The sequence below is a fragment of the Lepidochelys kempii genome, chromosome 9, assembly GCF_965140285.1.
Source record: "Lepidochelys kempii isolate rLepKem1 chromosome 9, rLepKem1.hap1, whole genome shotgun sequence".
Lineage (NCBI taxonomy): Eukaryota > Metazoa > Chordata > Testudines > Cheloniidae > Lepidochelys > Lepidochelys kempii.
The window spans coordinates 76921488-76939576 of record NC_136388.1 but is presented as its reverse complement, the minus strand read 5'-3'; the positions used below and the strand labels follow the sequence as shown (position 1 = coordinate 76939576).

The window sequence follows — 18089 nt, the reverse complement described above, 5'->3', positions numbered from 1 at the left end:
GTCGTGGCTCTGCCATTGGCGGGCGGGGCGGGTTTGAATGTTGGCGGTTAAAGCTCCAGGACAAGGGGAAGGGTTACTAAGGGGAGGCCGAAGGCTCAGGCAGGCGGCGGTTCCTTTCCGCACCAGCTTCCCGCGGCCCTGCTGACTTGGGGCGCCGGGCTTGGGCTGCTGGCGCCTGGTCGTTGTCACGGGGCCTCCGCGAGGGCAGGTATCTCTCCCCCGAACGGCCCGGGAGCTCTGCGGCCCGGCCCAGGGCCGGCTTGTTCTCCGGAGCCGCTCAGGCCCGCGGGTGGCGGGATGCGAGCTCTCCCGGTGTTGGCTCGCTCGGGGGCCTGGGCTGCCACCACGGCGTCCCCGTGACCCTCTGAGCGCGGGGCGGGCGGAGCTGGGCAGGGCCTCCCGGTGCAGAGCTCGGCCGTGTCCCCCGCTGGCTTCCCCACGGGGCCTCGCCTCAGCCCCTCGGAGTCAGAGAAACGGGGGTACAGCTAGGAGCAGCGTCCGCCGCCCCGGCTTGGCTGAGCCGCCGCCCCCCCTTCACCCCCCCCCCCCGGCAGGAGCGGAACAGTCTCCGTGCTGGGAGGCCCCTGCAAGCACCACGGGCCGCTCGCCGTCGCCTCCCGCCCTTGTTCCGCGCTACCCGGCTTGAGGCAATGGAGCCCCCTGCCGCGCCCCCAGGCGCTAGAGCTGCCTGAGTCAGCCCAAGCCTGGGATTGTCATAGACTATCAGGGTTGGAAGGGACCTTAGGAGATCATCTAGTCCAACCCCCTGCTCAAAGCAGGACCAATCCCCAATTTTTGCCCCAGATCCCTAAATGGCCCCCTCAAGGATTGAACTCACAACTCTGGGTTTCACAGGCCAATGCACAAACCACTGAACTATCCCTCCCTTTGTTGGCTTCCCTCCAATGAGCGTTTTATGAATGGTTTTGAGCTTTGTTCCTGGTCAGTTTGTCACAATTTCTCTGTGGGAAGCTTTGGGGCAGGCAGTGCCATGTCTGTTGATGGTGTGGCATGATGATGCTCTCTTACAGAAGGGGCTCTGTTACTATGGTGACTGGACACAGAACGGGTGCAAGACACTGAGGTTCAGGGAAGTGAAGGTTGTACAGCACATCAGCATCGTTCTGGGAATAGGGAGGCGAAAAGCTGCTCATATCTCTCCAGAGCCTCAGGTGACAAAAATCCTTCTTTCTTCCTGTTAAAACTGATATTTTTATCAGCTGTACTATTTTTTCCTAACAAACAAAAACCTCCTTTCCAACTAAATAGCAAGGGGTGGGGGTTACATTTTTGGGATTCAGGACAATAGCATCTGCTGCAGACACCTACTAGCAGAATATTGATGAGAGATTGCAGCAAAGTCTACAGCAATCCTTGACCAGAAGTGTAGCCACCACCTGCTACTGAGGAGAGAGAACTGGGTCTTTACTACTCCACATGTTCCTAGCTTTAGTGTTTTTGGTCTTTCTGTTGCTGCTCATCCTTTTCCCAAGCACTGAAGCACTTGGAGGAGAGGAAGGTGATCAGGAACAGTCAACATGGATTCACCAAGGGCAAGTCATGCCTGACCAACCTGATTGCCTTCTATGATGAGATAACTGGCTCTGTGGATATGGGGAGAGTGGTGAATGTGATATATCTTGACTTTAGCAAAGCTTTTGACACCGTCTCCCACAGTATTCTTGCCAGCAAGTTAAAAAAGTGGATTGGATGAATACACTATAAGGTGGATAGGAAGCTGGCTAGATTGTCAGGCACAATGGGTAGTGATCAACGGCTCAATGTGTAGTTGGCAGCCGGTATCAAGTGGAGTGCCCCAGGGATCAGTCCTGGGGCCGGTTTTGTTCAACATCTTTATCGATGATCTGGATGATGGGTTGAATTGCATCCTTGGCAAGTTTGCAGATGACACTGAGATGGGGGGAGAGGTAGATACGCTGGAGGGGAGGGATAGGATACAGAAGGACCTAGACAAATTGGAGGATTGGGCCAAAAGAAATCTGATGAAGTTCAACAATGACAAGTGCAGAGTCCTGCATTTAGGAAGGAAGAATCCCATGCACCGCTACTGGCTGGGGACCGACTGGCTAAGCAACAGTCCTGCAGAAAAGGACCTGGGGGTTACAGTGGACAAGAAGCTGGATATGAGTCAGCAGTGTGTCCTCGTTGCTAAGAAGGCCGACGGCATATTGGGCTAGATTAGTAGGATTATTGCCAGCAGATCAAGGGAAGTGATTATTCCGCTCTATTCGGCACTGGTGAGGCCACACCTGGAGTACTGCATCCAGTTTTGGTCCCTCCGCGCTACAGAAGGGATGTGGACAAATTGGAGAGAGTCCAGCAGAGGGCAACAAAAATGATTCAGGGGCTGGGGCACAAGACTTACAAGGAGAGACTGAGGGAACTGGGGTTATTTAGCATGCAGAAGGGTGAGGGGGGGGGATTTGATAGCAGCTTTCAGCTACCTGAAGGGGGGGTTCCAAAGAGGATGGAGCTAGGCTGTTCTCAGTGGTGGCAGATGACAGAACAAGAAGCAATGATCTCAAGTTGCAGTGGAGGAGGTCTAGGTTGGATATTAGGAAACACTATTTCACTAGGAGGGTGGTAAAGCACTGGAATGGGTTACCTAGGGAGGTGGTGGAATCTCCATCCTTAGAGGTTTTTAAGGCCCAGCTTGACAAAGCCTTGGCTGGGCTGATTTAATTGGTGTTGGTCCTGCTTTGAGCAGGGGTTTGTACTAGATGACCTCCTGAGGTCTCTTCCAACCATAATATTCTATGATTGTCAGAGTGAAATTACCTGATTCTGGTTAGTTTAAAGGCTAGCCCTGAAATTCTGAGTTGCAGTCATAAAACCAATCAAGTTGTCATTAGTTACTTTGGTCCTTGGAAAAGCTTTGAGCAGCAGAGGCTTTGGAGGTATGTTTATGTGCTTGGGTAGGTGATGCTGCTTCAGGTCTGATTATCATACACATTGTAAGGAGAGTGATCACTTTAGATAAGCTATTACCAGCAGGAGAGTGGGGTGGGAGGAGGTATTTTTTTCATGCTTTGTGTGTATATAAAAAGATCTTCTACACTTTCCACAGTATGCATCCGATGAAGTGAGCTGTAGCTCACGAAAGCTTATGCTCAAATAAATTGGTTAGTCTCTAAGGTGCCACAAGTACTCCTTTTCTTTTTGCAAATACAGACTAACACGGCTGTTACTCTGAAACCTGCTTCAGGTCACTTACAGCAGGCTTTCTTTACAATTCTGAAGGCTTGCCTACATTACAGGTTATGTCAGCATTATGCTGACCTAAGCATTGGTGTGGACAGCACAACATTGCTACCACCTCTCATGGAGGTGGTTTTATTATGCTGATGGGAGAGCTCCCTTCTGTCAGCATAGAGTGTCTTCACCAGATGCACTACGCCACTTCATTGCTTCTAGTGTAAATGAGCTCCAAGTGTCCTAAGATCTAATTTTTAAGTGAAATGTTAAATTATTCAGAGACTGCTATCTTAGGGTTTCTCACTCTATCTGGGTAATCTTTCTTTGTGCAGTGAATGTGATATAATGGAATCATAGACTCTTTCCAACTTATGCCAGTTGTAAACAAACACCAGTGCAGACTATGTGGAAGCTGAATGTGTCTTAATGCCCAGAGTGGCTGTCAAGCCTGATAAAGGAAATCCAGCTGATGATACTTACAGTGAGACACACTTAACTCTATGTCTTTGGTTTTTTTAGGGAAGCTATTGTAATCTGAAATGGTGAAAGAGGATGAGAAAGTGATTCCTGTGCGTGTGGTACTCCGCTGTCGCCCCTTGGTCCCCAAAGAGATCAGTGAGGGATGCCAGATGTGTCTATCCTTTGTGCCTGAGGAACCACAGGTAAGTAAATGATGTCTTGACTATGAAGGGTCAAAATCTTTCACTTACTAGAATCACTCTATTGACGTCAGTGGTATTTCTGTAGACTCGCACCATTGTAAATGACCTGAATTTAGTATCGAGTAAATGAACCCATAAACTGCAGTGTATGTGTCACTACCTGCTTTCTCATCTTTCCCACAGGTGATTGTAGGCAATGATAAATCCTTCACATACGATTTTGTGTTTGACCCATCTGCTGAGCAGGAGGAAGTTTTCAATAGATCTGTTGCCCCTCTGATACGGGGCATCTTCAAAGGTGAGAGCCTGTTGGATTGTTCATAGTAACTAAGTGAAATCTCTTTTTAAAAATGCTGTCAGTTGTGGTCAGGGTGGCATTCCAAAGTCAAGTGAAACAGGAAAAGATCCTGTTAAGCCAGGAAAGGTCACTTGGTTATCCACTCTGATTTCCCTCACCCACCATACCTTTCCATGTTAATAAAATGCTTTTCTGATTAGAAATCAATCCCAGGCTGAAGTGGTGAGTGCTAAATCCTGCCTATTTACTGCTAGCGTGGTATTCCACTGGGCCACCAAGATGAGTTGTGCAGTCTCACTGGGCTTCACGGAAAGCAAAAATGGATGGACTGACTTAAAACACCAGGATTATGTTAAGATCCTTTATGATTGTTTGTTTGATCTGCAGTCCGACACTTGAATGTCAACTTTGAGACTGGTTACCTAAGATGTTGTGGGGAGGGGAAGGTTGACAGAGCAGTTAAAAAATTGTTTCTGGCATCTTTAGTCAGAACCATAAAATTAGGCTTAATTAATAAATCTCACCTCATACTTCATAGTCCAGATAAGGCACCTGGTTCTGTTCAGCTTTTTGTTCTTGACTTAGCAGACTATGAATTGTGCATTTATGCTGTGTAAACTGAATGGGTGAGTGGCAATGCTTCTCTGAATTGGAGATTCTAGCTTCTGAGGACACTTCACACGGAAGCATACTAGGATGCTCCAATCTGACAAGGTCTCTTCTTAGATGATCCCATCCTCCTCCTGATTCCAGACATTCTCTACTTCTTCAGGGTATAATGCTACTGTCTTGGCGTATGGACAGACAGGTTCTGGAAAAACATATTCTATGGGAGGGACTTACACTGCTGATCAAGAGCATGAACCTACTGTTGGAGTCATTCCTCGTGTTATCAAACTACTCTTTCAGGAAAAAGAACAGAGGCTGGAATGGGAGTTCACCCTGAAAGTCTCTTATTTGGAGGTAAAAGCTATTTACAGTTTCAAAATATCTGGAATTAAAAGCAAACTTTGTAATAAAGTGAGGCTTAAATAGGTCAAATTCTTCAGGCAGCTGGGCTTATTAAAATCGAAGCCTCAGGTCACACACTATGTTGTAGTCTTGGTTGGGACTGAAACCAGATTCCACTAGGCTCCTCTTTTTTTTTTTTTTTTTTTAAATCATAAAGCCTCCTTCTTGTGGTTATTTAAATAGTCTGGTGTGGGGGTTTTTGTTTTTTTTTTTTTTCCCCTTCTCTTTTTCTTTGGTAACACTCCAGTGAGTAGGGTTGTGGCAGCTGAATCAGGAGAGCTGGTATAAAGGGAAATCTAAAGGACTTTAGAAAGGGACCTATAACTTCTCATGAATGAAAGCCTATGTAGCAGATAGGTGTCCCTTGCCTCTGTTTTTCAGAAACTGGGAATGAACAGCAGGGGATGGATCACTTGATTACCTGTTCTGTTCATTCTCTCCAGGACACCTGGCACTAGCCACTGTCAGAAGACAGGATACTGGGTTAGATGGACATTTTGCCCTACTGGGTCAGACCGTTCTTATGGGACTGCATACTTTCCTGATCAGTGTGCAGATCTGGCTACTAAGTCTAACCTTCTATGCGTGCTACTTGGGACACAGTTCCTAGAATGTTCTGTTGTAATCTATAATGGGGATAGGACTACTGCATTTCTTCCTAGAGCAGTGGTTCTCAAACTTATTTGATCAATGCGTTCCCTCCACCCCCCTTTGTGTCTGTAGACGTTTACACAACAAGTACATATATCACCGCACAGCTCTGAATGCAGAGTGGAAAGCAGCGTCTGTTGGAGGAGTGCCCAGCTCTGAAGGCAGTGTGTGCCAGCAGCAGCACAGAAATAAGGCTGGCAATGTGAAAAGAGAGATTTGTCACTTTTCGCAGTAGACTTAGCGCCCCATTGCCACCTTTGCTTCCGCCACCCTGGTGCTGACAGCCAGAGCCCTGCCACCTCCTGGTGAGGGATTGAGGGAGAGACGGGGGAAGGAGAGCCTGAGCCTGTGTGGTGCGGCTCTGGCTGTCCCCTTTATCCCTGCCTCCTAGGCTTGCACAGCCCTTCTTCATGAGCCCCAGCCACCTGGGGCTGACAGCCAGAGCTCTTTCCTGCCCCCCCCAAAAAGCACACAGTCTCTCCTCCCTTGACACATTCCCATGCCTCCCTTGGAAGTCCCACCCCATGGTTTGAGAACCGCTGTCTTAAAGAGATTTGCCTCAGATGAGCAAGGAGCATCTCCAGCATCACACTCTTCTCTTTTGGGAATTGGGGTTCTCAGGCTTGTAGAACTTCTGTCATTGAGGAGCCCATGGGGAATGGAGAGTGGGGCACGTGTAGGAATTTAATTTAATAAAACACAACTCCTACTCACAGGACTGGGGCCAAGTTAAATCTGCATGTTTTAGTGAGTAAGATGTGTGCAATATCTTGCAAAGTTAGCATGGTTCAGCGTAACCCTTTATTGTCCCTCATGCTCCATGCCCTCTTCCGCCTGGACCACTTGTTCTGAGCTTCTGTTCAAATACCTTCAGATCTACAATGAGGATATTCTAGACCTGCTGTCTCCATCTAGAGAACGATCTCAAATCAGCATACGGGAGGACCCCAAAGAAGGCATAAAGGTGCGTTGTTCCCACAGAGGTGGGCACACTGGGAGGTGGGAGAGGTCAGAGTCCAATGTTTCAATCAAACCCAGACACACTTTTGCAATTCATAATCTTGCTGTCTCAGATTCTCTCTCATGCTTCACTCTGGTCACTGATACAAAAGAATGCTGACTTCCAACTCTTTTCTAAATTAAATGTCTGGTGATTCTCAAACCTGCTCTGCGATGACTTCATTAGGATCTAGATTTCAGACCACAGCTAGTTAAAGCTCTCAGTGAACTGATAACATTAACTCAAACCCTGATTTTATTTAAAGTAACACATTACTGCAGTTCCTGAAGCCAAACTTCCTTGCTGCATGCCTTCTCCCAAACTCAAAAGGAGGAAAGCTACAGCAAAATGGCCATGGCAGGCACTGGCTATAGATATGAAACTAAACTCTGTCCCTAAGTCCTCCAGAGAAGGCCTGAAGTCCATAGATGAGTTTGGGGTACAGTGTAGGGAAAGTTTTTTGTGCTGCTGTTTCATCCTGCATCTGTTCTGTGGATAAACTAGCTTTTGTCTCCAGGGCTTGTCAATCATACTTCATTAACATTTCCAAATGGTGAGTGGGTTGCTGATTGCCATATTTCCAAAAACCTTGGGCATATGTAGTATCTATGTTCTAGTTGGATGCCTGGAACAAAGGTTCTCTTATGCAGCTTTGTATGCTGGCACCTTCAGAGGATTTGCTTCTGTATTTTAGATGAGGCATGACTCATGTTAGTGGCAGCATACTGGGCTCCTGGATGGCAATTAGATATGCCTATTTATAAGCTGTTAATACAGCTCTTAGTTGGCACAAATTTGGACCCCTTGGTGAGCATTAATCTCTTTCTGGTAAAGTCTGTTAGACTACAGCAGAGTGCAAATGTGTGTTTCTCCTTTGCTAGTTGTGGTCACAGTGGGATGGAAGCAGGGACTTGGTCTGAGACATAAGTACACATCTGTAATGTAGTAAGTGAAGGCTGAATATTGAGAGGCAAGAAGACGAAACCAGATTCTTCGTTCTTGGCACAGATTGTAGGATTAACAGAACGGGATGTGGCGTGTGCCCAAGATACCGTCCTCTGTCTGGAGCAGGGAAACAATTCCAGAACTGTAGCCTCTACAGCTATGAACTCTCAGTCCTCGCGGTCCCATGCAATCTTCACCATTTCAATCGAACAGAGAAAGAAATGTGACAAGTAAGAAAGCGAGAACTCCTTCGGTAACAGTTCTGATTCAACCCTGTCTCTTGTCAGTCTGAGATTTCATACTTGCTTATCAAAAGGTAACCTTTTTAACCATTACTGGTTGACTCTAGAAAAAGTTGCCTTGAAGATATACAGTCACTAGACTCTCCTAATTTCAAAAGCCAGTGGCAGCACTTTGATAAGAAATGCACTCTTAAACCCATTGGATCAGCTCTGATGTGAAATCCCCTACATCCTGATTGCTGCTCGCATTCTAACCACACATTAGCTGAGGAGTGTAACTTTTCTGTCTGATGTAGGAACAACAGCTTTCGCTGCAAGCTACACCTTGTAGATCTTGCTGGCTCCGAAAGGCAAAAGAAAACCAAGGCTGAGGGGGACCGACTAAAGGAAGGTAAGGAAGCACAATAACTTCAAACAACTTCAGTAGTGCAAGCTTGTGCTCTTCACCTCTTACATTCCTAGAAAGGACAAAATACAGCACACCACTCTGAAATCCTGACCTTAAAGGTGACACACAAAGAAGAGAGACTTGTTTTTGCTGGGTTTTGAGGTATAAGGAGAGCTTGAAAGGTATTTAAAACTTTCTGTTTGGCTTTTATGTCAGGAATATATCAGGCTTTGTCTTCTGGAATTTGAGGACTGAAGGACTAGCTGGATCATGGCTTCCTAAGTGACTGAAACATATGCAGTTGAGGGGGAAAGCTTTTTGTTCTGATGATCAAACACAGTGTTCAGTTATTTAGCCCAAGTGCATGAAATGCTTTGGGAGAAAAGCTCTCTGAAAGAGTCATATACCTTCAGTTAAGGGCTGATCTTCCATTGCGAATCTCTAAGGAATCCAGCAAAAACAAAGACAAAAAATTTCTTCTCCTTTTTTTTTTTTAAATCCACTAGAGCAGTGGTTCTCAAACTTATTTGTGCCTGTAGTCCTTTATGCGTCTCTTCCCCAAGTACATATACTGCCACCCAGCTATGAAGGCAGTGGAGAGCATGCAGCAGCACAGAAATAAGGGTGGCAATGTGAAAAGTGATATATGTCAATATCACTTTTCACAGCAGACATAGAACCCCATGGCCACCCTTACTTCTGCACTGCTTCTGCCACCCCAGGGTTGACAGCCAGAGCCTGCTGCCTCCTGGTGAGGGACTGGGTGTAGTAGGGGAGAAGGAGAGCCCAGGTGCTGAGGCTCTGGCTGTCCCCTTTATCCCTGCCTACCAGGTGTGCACGGCACTTTTGCATGAGCCCCTGTCACCTGGGGCTAGGGTGACCAGATGTCCCAATTTTATAGGGACAGTCCCGATATTTGGGGTTTTGTCTTATATGGGTGCCAATTACCCCCGTCCCCCTGTCCTCATTTTTCACCCTTGCTGTCTGGTCACCCTATCTGGGGCTGACAGCCAGAGTTTTTTTTAAATCCACACATTCCCGACCCTCCTGTGGGAGGCCTGCCCCATAGTTTGAGAACTGCTGCATTAGAGGACTCAACCAGTCTTTCCTCTACATTCACCCTTTAAAATCAGAACAAGATTCTTTGGGTTGGTGCAGAAGAACGGGAAACTTGGAGGAACTCATGCTAGCCACTGAAGGGTTCTAGGTAGATTTGAAATGTCTATTCACCTTTGATCATAAGGACATTCAATGAGATCCAAAGGCAGTCAATTCAAAACTGATACATCACTTTTCACACAATGCAGAAGATATTACTGCCACAAGATATTGCTAAGGCCATTAGCTTAGCAGGATTCCAAAAAGGGTTAGACATTTTACTTGGATAACAGAATGTCTTAAGTTATAATAGTAAAAGCTAAAAATAAACGAGCTATGGAAAAAATATAAACCCTCAACTTGGGGCATAAGACATCCTCTAATGGGAATTAGGATCAAACTTTTTCTGGGAGCAAGTTATTCCATAACTACCCCACGTTAGGGTTTCTTCTTCTGAGGCTCCTGGTGTTGATCACTGTCAGAGATGGGTACTGGACTAGATGAGGCACATTGTCAGTTACTACATTCCTGTGTTCAACTAGCAAAGTATGGGGAAGGACAATGTGCCTTATCTTCCACTCTCGCCATCACGCTGTAGCTGATGTCAGCATTGACTCTTCTAGGCAGAATGGATATGCTAAAACATCACTGATTGCTACGATCTTTATGAACCTTTGACTGTACCAAAATAAGCCATCTGTTGCACTCTGATAATGGGGTGGGAGGTGAGAAGGGCAGATGCTGTTCATCCTTGGTTCTGGTTTTTCAAAAAAATATCCAAATCTAGTAGGATGAAACTCTGATGTTCATTGAATCAGAAATATAGGGTTGGAAGAGACTTCAGTGAGTCATTAAGTCCCGCCCCCTGTACTGAGGCAGGACCAACTAAACCTAGACCATCCCTGACAGGTATTTGTCCAAACTGTTCTTAACCTTCAGTGAGGGGGATTCCACAACTTCTGTTGGAAGCCTATTCTCGAATTTAATTAGCCTTCTAGTTAGTTTTCCTTATATCTGACCTAAATCTCTCTCGCTGCAGATTAAGCCCATTACTTTTTATCCTACTTTAGTGGACATGGAGAACAATTGATCACCATCCACTTTATAACAGTCTTTAATGTATCTGAAGACTATCATCAGGTCCCTCTTAAGTTTTTCTTTTTCAAGACTAAACATAATCAGTTTAACCTTTCTCCGTCAGATTTCCTAAACTTTATATCATTCCCCCCATCCCCCGGACTCTTTATGAAAGATGTGGACAAAACTGGAAAGTTTGGCACCCAGAATTGAACACCGGTATTCCAGCTGAAGCCTTACCAGTACCAACAACCTCCCGTGTCTTAATATGACACACCTATTAATAGGCTTCAGAATGATATTGGTCTTTTTTGCAGCTGCATCACATTGCTAGCTCATATTCAATTTGTGATCCCCTATAACCTTAAGATGCTTCTTTGCAGTGCTACTGCCTAGCCAGTTATTCCCCCTTTTGTAGCTGTGGATTTTTCCACCTCCCGCCGCCCCCCTTCCTAAGTGCAGTACTTTGCACTTGTCTTTACTGAATTTCATCTTGTTGATTTCAGACCAATTCTCCAATTTGTCATGGCAATTTCTAATTTTAATCCTGTCTTCCAAAGTGCTTGTATCCCTACCCACCTGTCATCTGCAATTTCAATAAGCATGATCTCCCCTCTATTACCCAAGTCATTAATGAAAATACTGAACAGTACCAGATCCAGGACTGACCCCTACAGGACCTCACTAGATATACGCTCCCACTATGATAGCAAATCATTGATAACTACTCATTGAGTATGGTCTTCTAACCAGCTATGCACCCATCTTATAGTAATTTCATCTAGACCACATTTCTCCAGTTTGCTCATGAGTGTCTTTTGGGACTGTCACAAAGCCTTATTAAAATAAACATAACATCTACTTCTTCCATTCCCCACAATCCCCTAGGCCACTTACTCTGACAAAGAAGGAAATTAGGTTGATTTGGCCTGGTTTGTTCTTGACAAATCAATGCTGGCTATTCCTTGTAACCCTGTTACCATGTAGATGCTTCCAAATTTGTTTAATAATATGTAGGCTGACTGGTCTATAATTCTCTAGGTCCTCTCTGTTCCCCACTTTAAAGATAGGTACTATGTTTGCCCTTCTTCGGTCCTTTGGGACCTCGCCATCCTTCAAGAATTCCCAAAGATAATTGCTAATGGTTTGGAGATTGTCAGCTAGTTCATTAAGTACCCTAGGTTGAATTTTATTAGGCCCTGCTGACTTGAATACATCTGACTTATCAAAATGTTCTTTAACCTGTTCTTTCCCTATTTTGGGGTTTTCAGTTGGAGAAAAGAGCAGGTCTTTAAAGAAGAGTTCCTCTGCCATTCTGACTAGGACAACATTGAAGGTTATTAACCTGCTGGTGCTTCATATGACTCCACATAGTACATCTGTTCTGTAACCATATCCTTCTTCATTAAATCTCTTTTGCAAACCTGTGGGAAGAAGGCATAGGGAGGGATTTCCTTCTGGGAACTGGAGCTTTTCTATGAGGACTAAACCTCTTCATTTTCTACATTTTCTGACCTTTGTTGGCAAGTATAGGACATAAACAGTAATAAAGCAAACCTATCTATTTGGTTTAACTCTTACTCACTTTGGATTTTATTTGTTTGTGTGCAGGAATCAACATTAACAGAGGTCTCCTATGCCTGGGAAATGTAATCAGTGCTCTTGGCGATGAAAATAAAAAGGGTGGTTTTGTCCCTTACAGAGACTCCAAGTTAACGCGGCTGCTGCAAGGTAAGAGCCATACCGGTATAGTTCTGTTCTATAGTTAAAAATAAATATGTAACAAAATAATATGTCAAGAGCTGTGTAACCCTCAGGCCAAGTGTGTTACATTCCCATTGACCTGATATGAATGTATTATTTGTGCTTTATTCCACATACCCATGATCCTTAATCCCTCTGTGTTTTTGTTGTCTTATCTTTGAGTGCAAATGCTTTGGGGTAGGGGCACAAACAACTCTAACTCTATCCTGCAGTGACACTATAAGGAAAAAAACCTTGAGACACTCTAAACTGCCTTTTTAAAATACATTAATCTAATCTGGAGGCACAATCACTAGTATCAACAAATCATAACTGAATGGTTACTGCACCATGTCACCACAGGGCAGAGCTAAGACGCTATGTCCCTTAAACATTTACACCTTAATGTGGTTTGTTTTGATTTTTTTTTTGATTTCTTAAGTTTAACCTTAACTCTGAATTTTCTGAGTTTGTAATGCTTGTTTTTGTGATAAAACACATTACAAGAATGTTATTTACCCTTAATTCCTGATCTGGAATCTTTAGTCTTCATCTTAATGACACTTTAGTCTGGGAATAAAAAGGAAATAGCTCAATTTATTAAATTAGTTTTTCAGTCTTCCTTTTCACAGTGAAGTAACTTGCTACACAAAACCATTTTACATCTTTCAAAACATGGACTGTAAGGTGCCATAACCTTCTTAAGAAACCCAGTTGAGTGAGCTGAATTTGAGCAGGACCATTTGTGCTCTTCTCAGGAGACTTATGGCACAAAGCTGGATAATACAGACGCTGGGTGCAAAAGTAATATGCCATTCTGGGCAGCTCATTGCCAGGGGGAGTATATTTGTTCAGATCCTCAAATGAAGGAGAATGAAGTCTGATCTGATGTTTGACTGTCCAGAGTACCCATGAAATTTCATCTTCCAGGGGAGCTGATGCCAGCAGAAGTAAGAGTACCTGAAACATTGATATAGGGAATTGTGTAGCTGCTTGACATGAGACTCCCGTCAGCAGCATGTGATGTCAAACCACCGGCGTTTGGAGTAGAAACAGGAGGCAAAATAGCATATGTGAAAAATGTTGTTTAACTTTTTGAGGGGAAGAAGGAGGTGGGGTGACATATTTCAGTGGGGCTCTTACTAGTTGCTTTTCTTAACAGTGTTTCTTGTAATGGGAGAAATCAGCTATGGAGTATTACATGACTAGCACGTTAGCCAACACAGACGAGGTTTTGACCATTGTGTTTTATGGGTTTGGTGCACTCTTACAGCTCTGGGTTTCCATCACTAACCCACTTTGACATTTTCACTGTCTCAGTAATGCTTTGTCCCATTCTGTTTCTATTCAGATTCCTTGGGTGGTAACAGCCACACTCTCATGATTGCCTGTGTGAGCCCAGCAGATTCCAACTTAGAAGAAACCTTAAACACTTTGCGCTATGCTGACAGGGCGAGAAAAATAAAAAACAAACCAATAGTCAACATTGATCCTCAGGCAGCTGAACTAAATCATCTAAAGCAGCAGGTACTGAACACTTCCCTCCTTCAGCTGGAGGCTGGAAAACATCTGTTGTACATAGCAAAAGTGAGATAATCCTCATTGCATCAAATTCACGAAAGAGAAATAGACACTGAACTCACTTAGCTATGGGTCACCTTAAAGGAAATCCTTAAATGTTTCTTTGTGTGCAGTGGCCTCTTCTCTAATGCCACATGCTGCTTGAGATTCTCTACTGTAAGTGTGCTGCACCTGGAACATTTATTTTCTCCACTTTTAGGTTGGGCCTTCAAGGTCAAGCTTCGGTCATGGCCAAGTGTTGGTGTCCACCACAGTTTACATTTCACATTAATTGTGCACTGGACACAGCATAAGAAATGTCACTGCCACCAAAGTGCAGCCATCTCTGGAGTGAAGTATGGCATCTAGCGAACGCTACACAGCTATACTGCCCAAGTTTAGGATAGGAAATGTTGAAGGGTTCATATGCAATCAATTGCAGGCAAATCTAGTTTAATCAAATTCTAGTTTGCTTAAAACATAAAGGATAATGCTTTCTCCCTATTTCTCCTGGCACTCTTGTAGGGACTCTCCAGTGAAGATGTGCTCATAAACTCTATCTTGTGTATCATGTGAAAGGTAACATTGTGCTGTCAAATAACGCTGGAGCATTGGTTCAGCACTGACAGAGAGGGAAAAGCTCCCTCTTAGTCATTAATGTTAATTCCTGCAGCTCCAACTCTTTCTTAGAGGTCAGTGTGCTCTGAGCTGATTACTATAGAGGTAGATTCAAAGTTGGGTACTTTTTTTCTGTTTCCCTCTAGGTACAACAGCTGCAGGTCTTGTTGTTGCAAGCCCATGGAGGGACGCTCCCAGTGTCTGTCAAGTAAGAATTGTAGACTAATGCTCTTAATATAACTAGAGGCCTTGATTCCCTGCACCTCCCCGTCCCCCCACCTGACTAGCCCTCTTGTACTGAGGCTCTAGACTGCACTTGGTGCTAAGACAGGAACTAATTTTTCACTCAAGTATTTGTCAAGTCCTCTTTCTCACTCCTTTGTCATGCTCCCAGTATTTCGCTTCCATATGCAACAATACCCTCTGTAAGAATGCAACAGTCTAGCTGTAGTAGAGGAGGCATGGGGAGGAACTTGGTCAATAATGGTAACATTTTAGTGGTGTAAATATCAGCCTTCTAAGAGGCTGCTAACAAACACTATGAGTAACTGACTTTATTTCCTCTCTAGCTTAAAAAGCAAATGCTAGTAAATCCAGGGAGGAAATGATGTGTGTGTGGGTTTGTCTTAGAGGGTGCATCTACTCCTAAGTGAATGCCATTTCTCAATTTAACACCAGCCACAGGGATGCTACCTAAATAGTATCCACTTGCCTATGTGATGCAGTAACTGTTTAACTTTTATAGTGCTTGAAGGTCTTAAATTCAGGATTTGGGTTTCACCAGTTATATCCTTCTCTCAAACTGATCCAGCCTCTGTTTGTCATAGTTCTGTTGGGAAATGTGTGGAGAACTTCAATCTCACTCCAAAACTTTACTAAAGTTGCAGTTGAGCTGTAGTTGGTCTTGTCTGACAGGCAGCTGCTGGGGTTACCCATAAAACTTCCCTGAGCAGGCATTTGACCCTGCTTTTTAAATTGAAGGGTAGCATTTTACTGACCATGTATTTCTCATATTGGATAAAATCCCTTGTACTTCCTCCTTCCTACTGGACACTTCTGCTGTATAGTTTCTCAATCCATCACCCAAACTGTAAATTAAAAGTAAGCAAAGATTACTTTTCCATCTTCCTAGACTGTAAGCTTCTCAATACAGGAGTTTTCTCTCTTCAATTTTCTGTCACAGTTCAGGGTGACTGCACCTGCATCTCAGCAAGGGTGCCTACCCTTAGGCTTCCAGCTCCCCAGCTGTTGCCTCTCTCAGGTGGAGATGCATGTCTCTCACCCTTCTGACCAGGGTATTTCCAGGTTGTACAGTTTCCTGCCTTCATTGTGTATTTCCCAGCAAAGACAGTCTGCTTAAACAGACTTACTTGCTTTCTCTTGAGAGACTGATACCAGAATGATTGCCACGGATATATGACTACATGGTTCTTTTTAAGGAAGCCTACTTTATTCTTAAGATAAAAAGCATTAGAGAGAGAACCTATTAAAAACAATAAAAGAACCCAGAACATATGCTAATAGGGCTTCTGGTAAGCTTAAGGCCATGCCTACATTACAAGCTTATGTCGACTCAAGTCATGTTGGCACACAGCTGCCGCAGTTACTACATTGCTTGTGTGCATGCGTACTTGGCTCCTTGTGTCGGTGAGCATAAGCACTCCTGGAAGTGTACTGATGCAGAGTGCGGTGCTTCATGGGTAGGTATCCTGTTGTACAACTTGCCACTGTCCAGCACACTGTCTTTTAGGAAGATGCATGATGGGTCCTAAACAAGTCTCACAGGAGTGACTGGGAGCATGGTGTCAACTCACCAGTTTGCAACTGTCTGCATCCCATACTTTTTGTGACTTTTGTCAAAAACCTATGACCCTCCTCACTGTCCGCCATCTCTGACAGAAGCATGGAGCCTGCACAGCTCAGCACTATTGTCATGAGTGTTGCGAGAACAGGGTACGTGATCCTGGAGTATTTGCAAAGCCATAAGAAAAACCAAATGAGAGGGAACGTGACATTTCCTTAGAGGCCAGATAGCTGTGGAACATAGTGAGAACCAATTCAAGGTTGTTGGTGGCATTCACAGAGAAGCTGCGGCAGGTGGAGCATTGCTTCCAGACCCGAGAAATAAGCACTGACTGGTGGATTGCATCATAATAGGGGTTTGAAATGACTAGCAGTGGCTGCTGAACTTTTGGGTGCGGAAAGCCAACTTCCTGGATCTGTGTGCTGAGTTCGCCCGAGTCCTCCAGCGCAGAGATACCAACGTGAGCTGCTCTGACCGTGGACAAGTGGGGGGCATTTTGTATTAGGGAAATTTGCTATGCCAGATTGCTGCCCATCAGTTGGGAATCAATTTGGAGCTGGGTAAATCCACTGCTGGTGCTGTTGTAATACCAAGTGTGCAGAGCCACTAATTGCTTCCTGCTATGTAGGACTGTGATTCTGGGCAATGTGCAGGATATAGTAGGTGGATTTGGCAGCAGTGGGGCTCCCAAACTGCAGTGGAGCAATAGATGGCATGCATATCCCTATTTCAGCACCAGACCACGGCGCCACTGAGTACTTCATCAGAAAGGGCTACTTTACTATGGTTACACAAGCAATGGCAAATCACCGGGGTTGCTTCAATGACGACAGTGTGGGCTGGTCAGGGAAGGTGCATGACATTTGCATCTTTAAGAATACAGGACTGTTTGGAAAGGTATAAGCAGGGACTTTCCCAACTGGTGGATTACCATTGGGGATGTTGAAATGCCAATAGTGATGGGGGCGTCCCAGCCTACCCTTTGCTCCCCTGGCTCATGAAGTCATACATTGTCCATCTCGACAGATCAGTAGGTGCAAAATAACAATTAAATGGGCTTTTGGTCATTTGAAGAGTCATTGGCATTGTTTACTCATAAGATTGGACCTCAGTGAGAAAAATATCCCAATAGTTAAGACTGCCTGCTGTGTCCTGCATAATATGTGAAGCAAAGCAGGAAAAGCTTCTGCTACGGTGGAGCAGCTGTCTGCTGAATTTGAGCAGCCAGATACATGGGCTATTAGAAGAGCTCAGTGCTATGCTATATGACTCGGAGGTTTTGAAGACAGGTTTTTAACAGAGAGCCAGAGTAGGGTATGATGGTGTTGGGTGCTCTACCTGTCCCTGTTCTTTTGTGCCCTGGTAAGAATTGTGTGGTGATTGCTACACATGTAGGCATATAATTTTGTTTGTGAATGATCCTATGAGTTGTGTAACAAAAACAAATACATTAAAAACTTAGTAAATTAATAGAACAGAAATTCTGAAGGGGAAAGGACCTTCATGTCCATCTTAACTAAACACGTACACCTACCTGTGAAAGTCACAGTTGGTGAATATGAAGCTGTGATTGTCATTAATGTTCCCTGGGATGGAATGAAAGGAGTAGTACAGCAACCCCTAATGCCATGTGGAATGTTCAGGGGGTGCATACAGAGGTCCCCAATATTGAGTTCTCAATGGGCTGCAGAGGGTGGCGAGCACAGGATTGTTGAACCTGCATGTTCACCAGTGTGCAGCACCTGTGTTCTGCTGCCTGAGAAGCCCTAGTATGTC

At 44.7% G+C, this 18089-nt stretch overlaps 1 protein-coding gene across 2 annotated transcripts in view; it reads left to right on the top strand.

The window, feature by feature from the left end:
• Positions 1 to 18089, top strand: part of KIF4A (kinesin family member 4A) — a 41306-nt gene that overhangs the window by 648 nt on the left and 22569 nt on the right. The window contains exons 1-11 of one of the 2 annotated variants that reach the window (XM_073360952.2): positions 11 to 208; positions 1032 to 1172; positions 3736 to 3878; positions 4062 to 4176; positions 4949 to 5139; positions 6713 to 6802; positions 7847 to 8013; positions 8322 to 8416; positions 12200 to 12319; positions 13683 to 13858; positions 14656 to 14717. In XM_073360952.2, the coding sequence (XP_073217053.2) occupies positions 3756 to 3878; positions 4062 to 4176; positions 4949 to 5139; positions 6713 to 6802; positions 7847 to 8013; positions 8322 to 8416; positions 12200 to 12319; positions 13683 to 13858; positions 14656 to 14717 (1139 nt within the window). In that variant the 5' untranslated portion in view covers positions 11 to 208; positions 1032 to 1172; positions 3736 to 3755. Of the gene's footprint in view, positions 1 to 10; positions 209 to 1031; positions 1173 to 3735; positions 3879 to 4061; positions 4177 to 4948; positions 5140 to 6712; positions 6803 to 7846; positions 8014 to 8321; positions 8417 to 12199; positions 12320 to 13682; positions 13859 to 14655; positions 14718 to 18089 lie in introns of those variants that run through there. The other variant, XM_073360951.2, reaches the window with a different exon arrangement.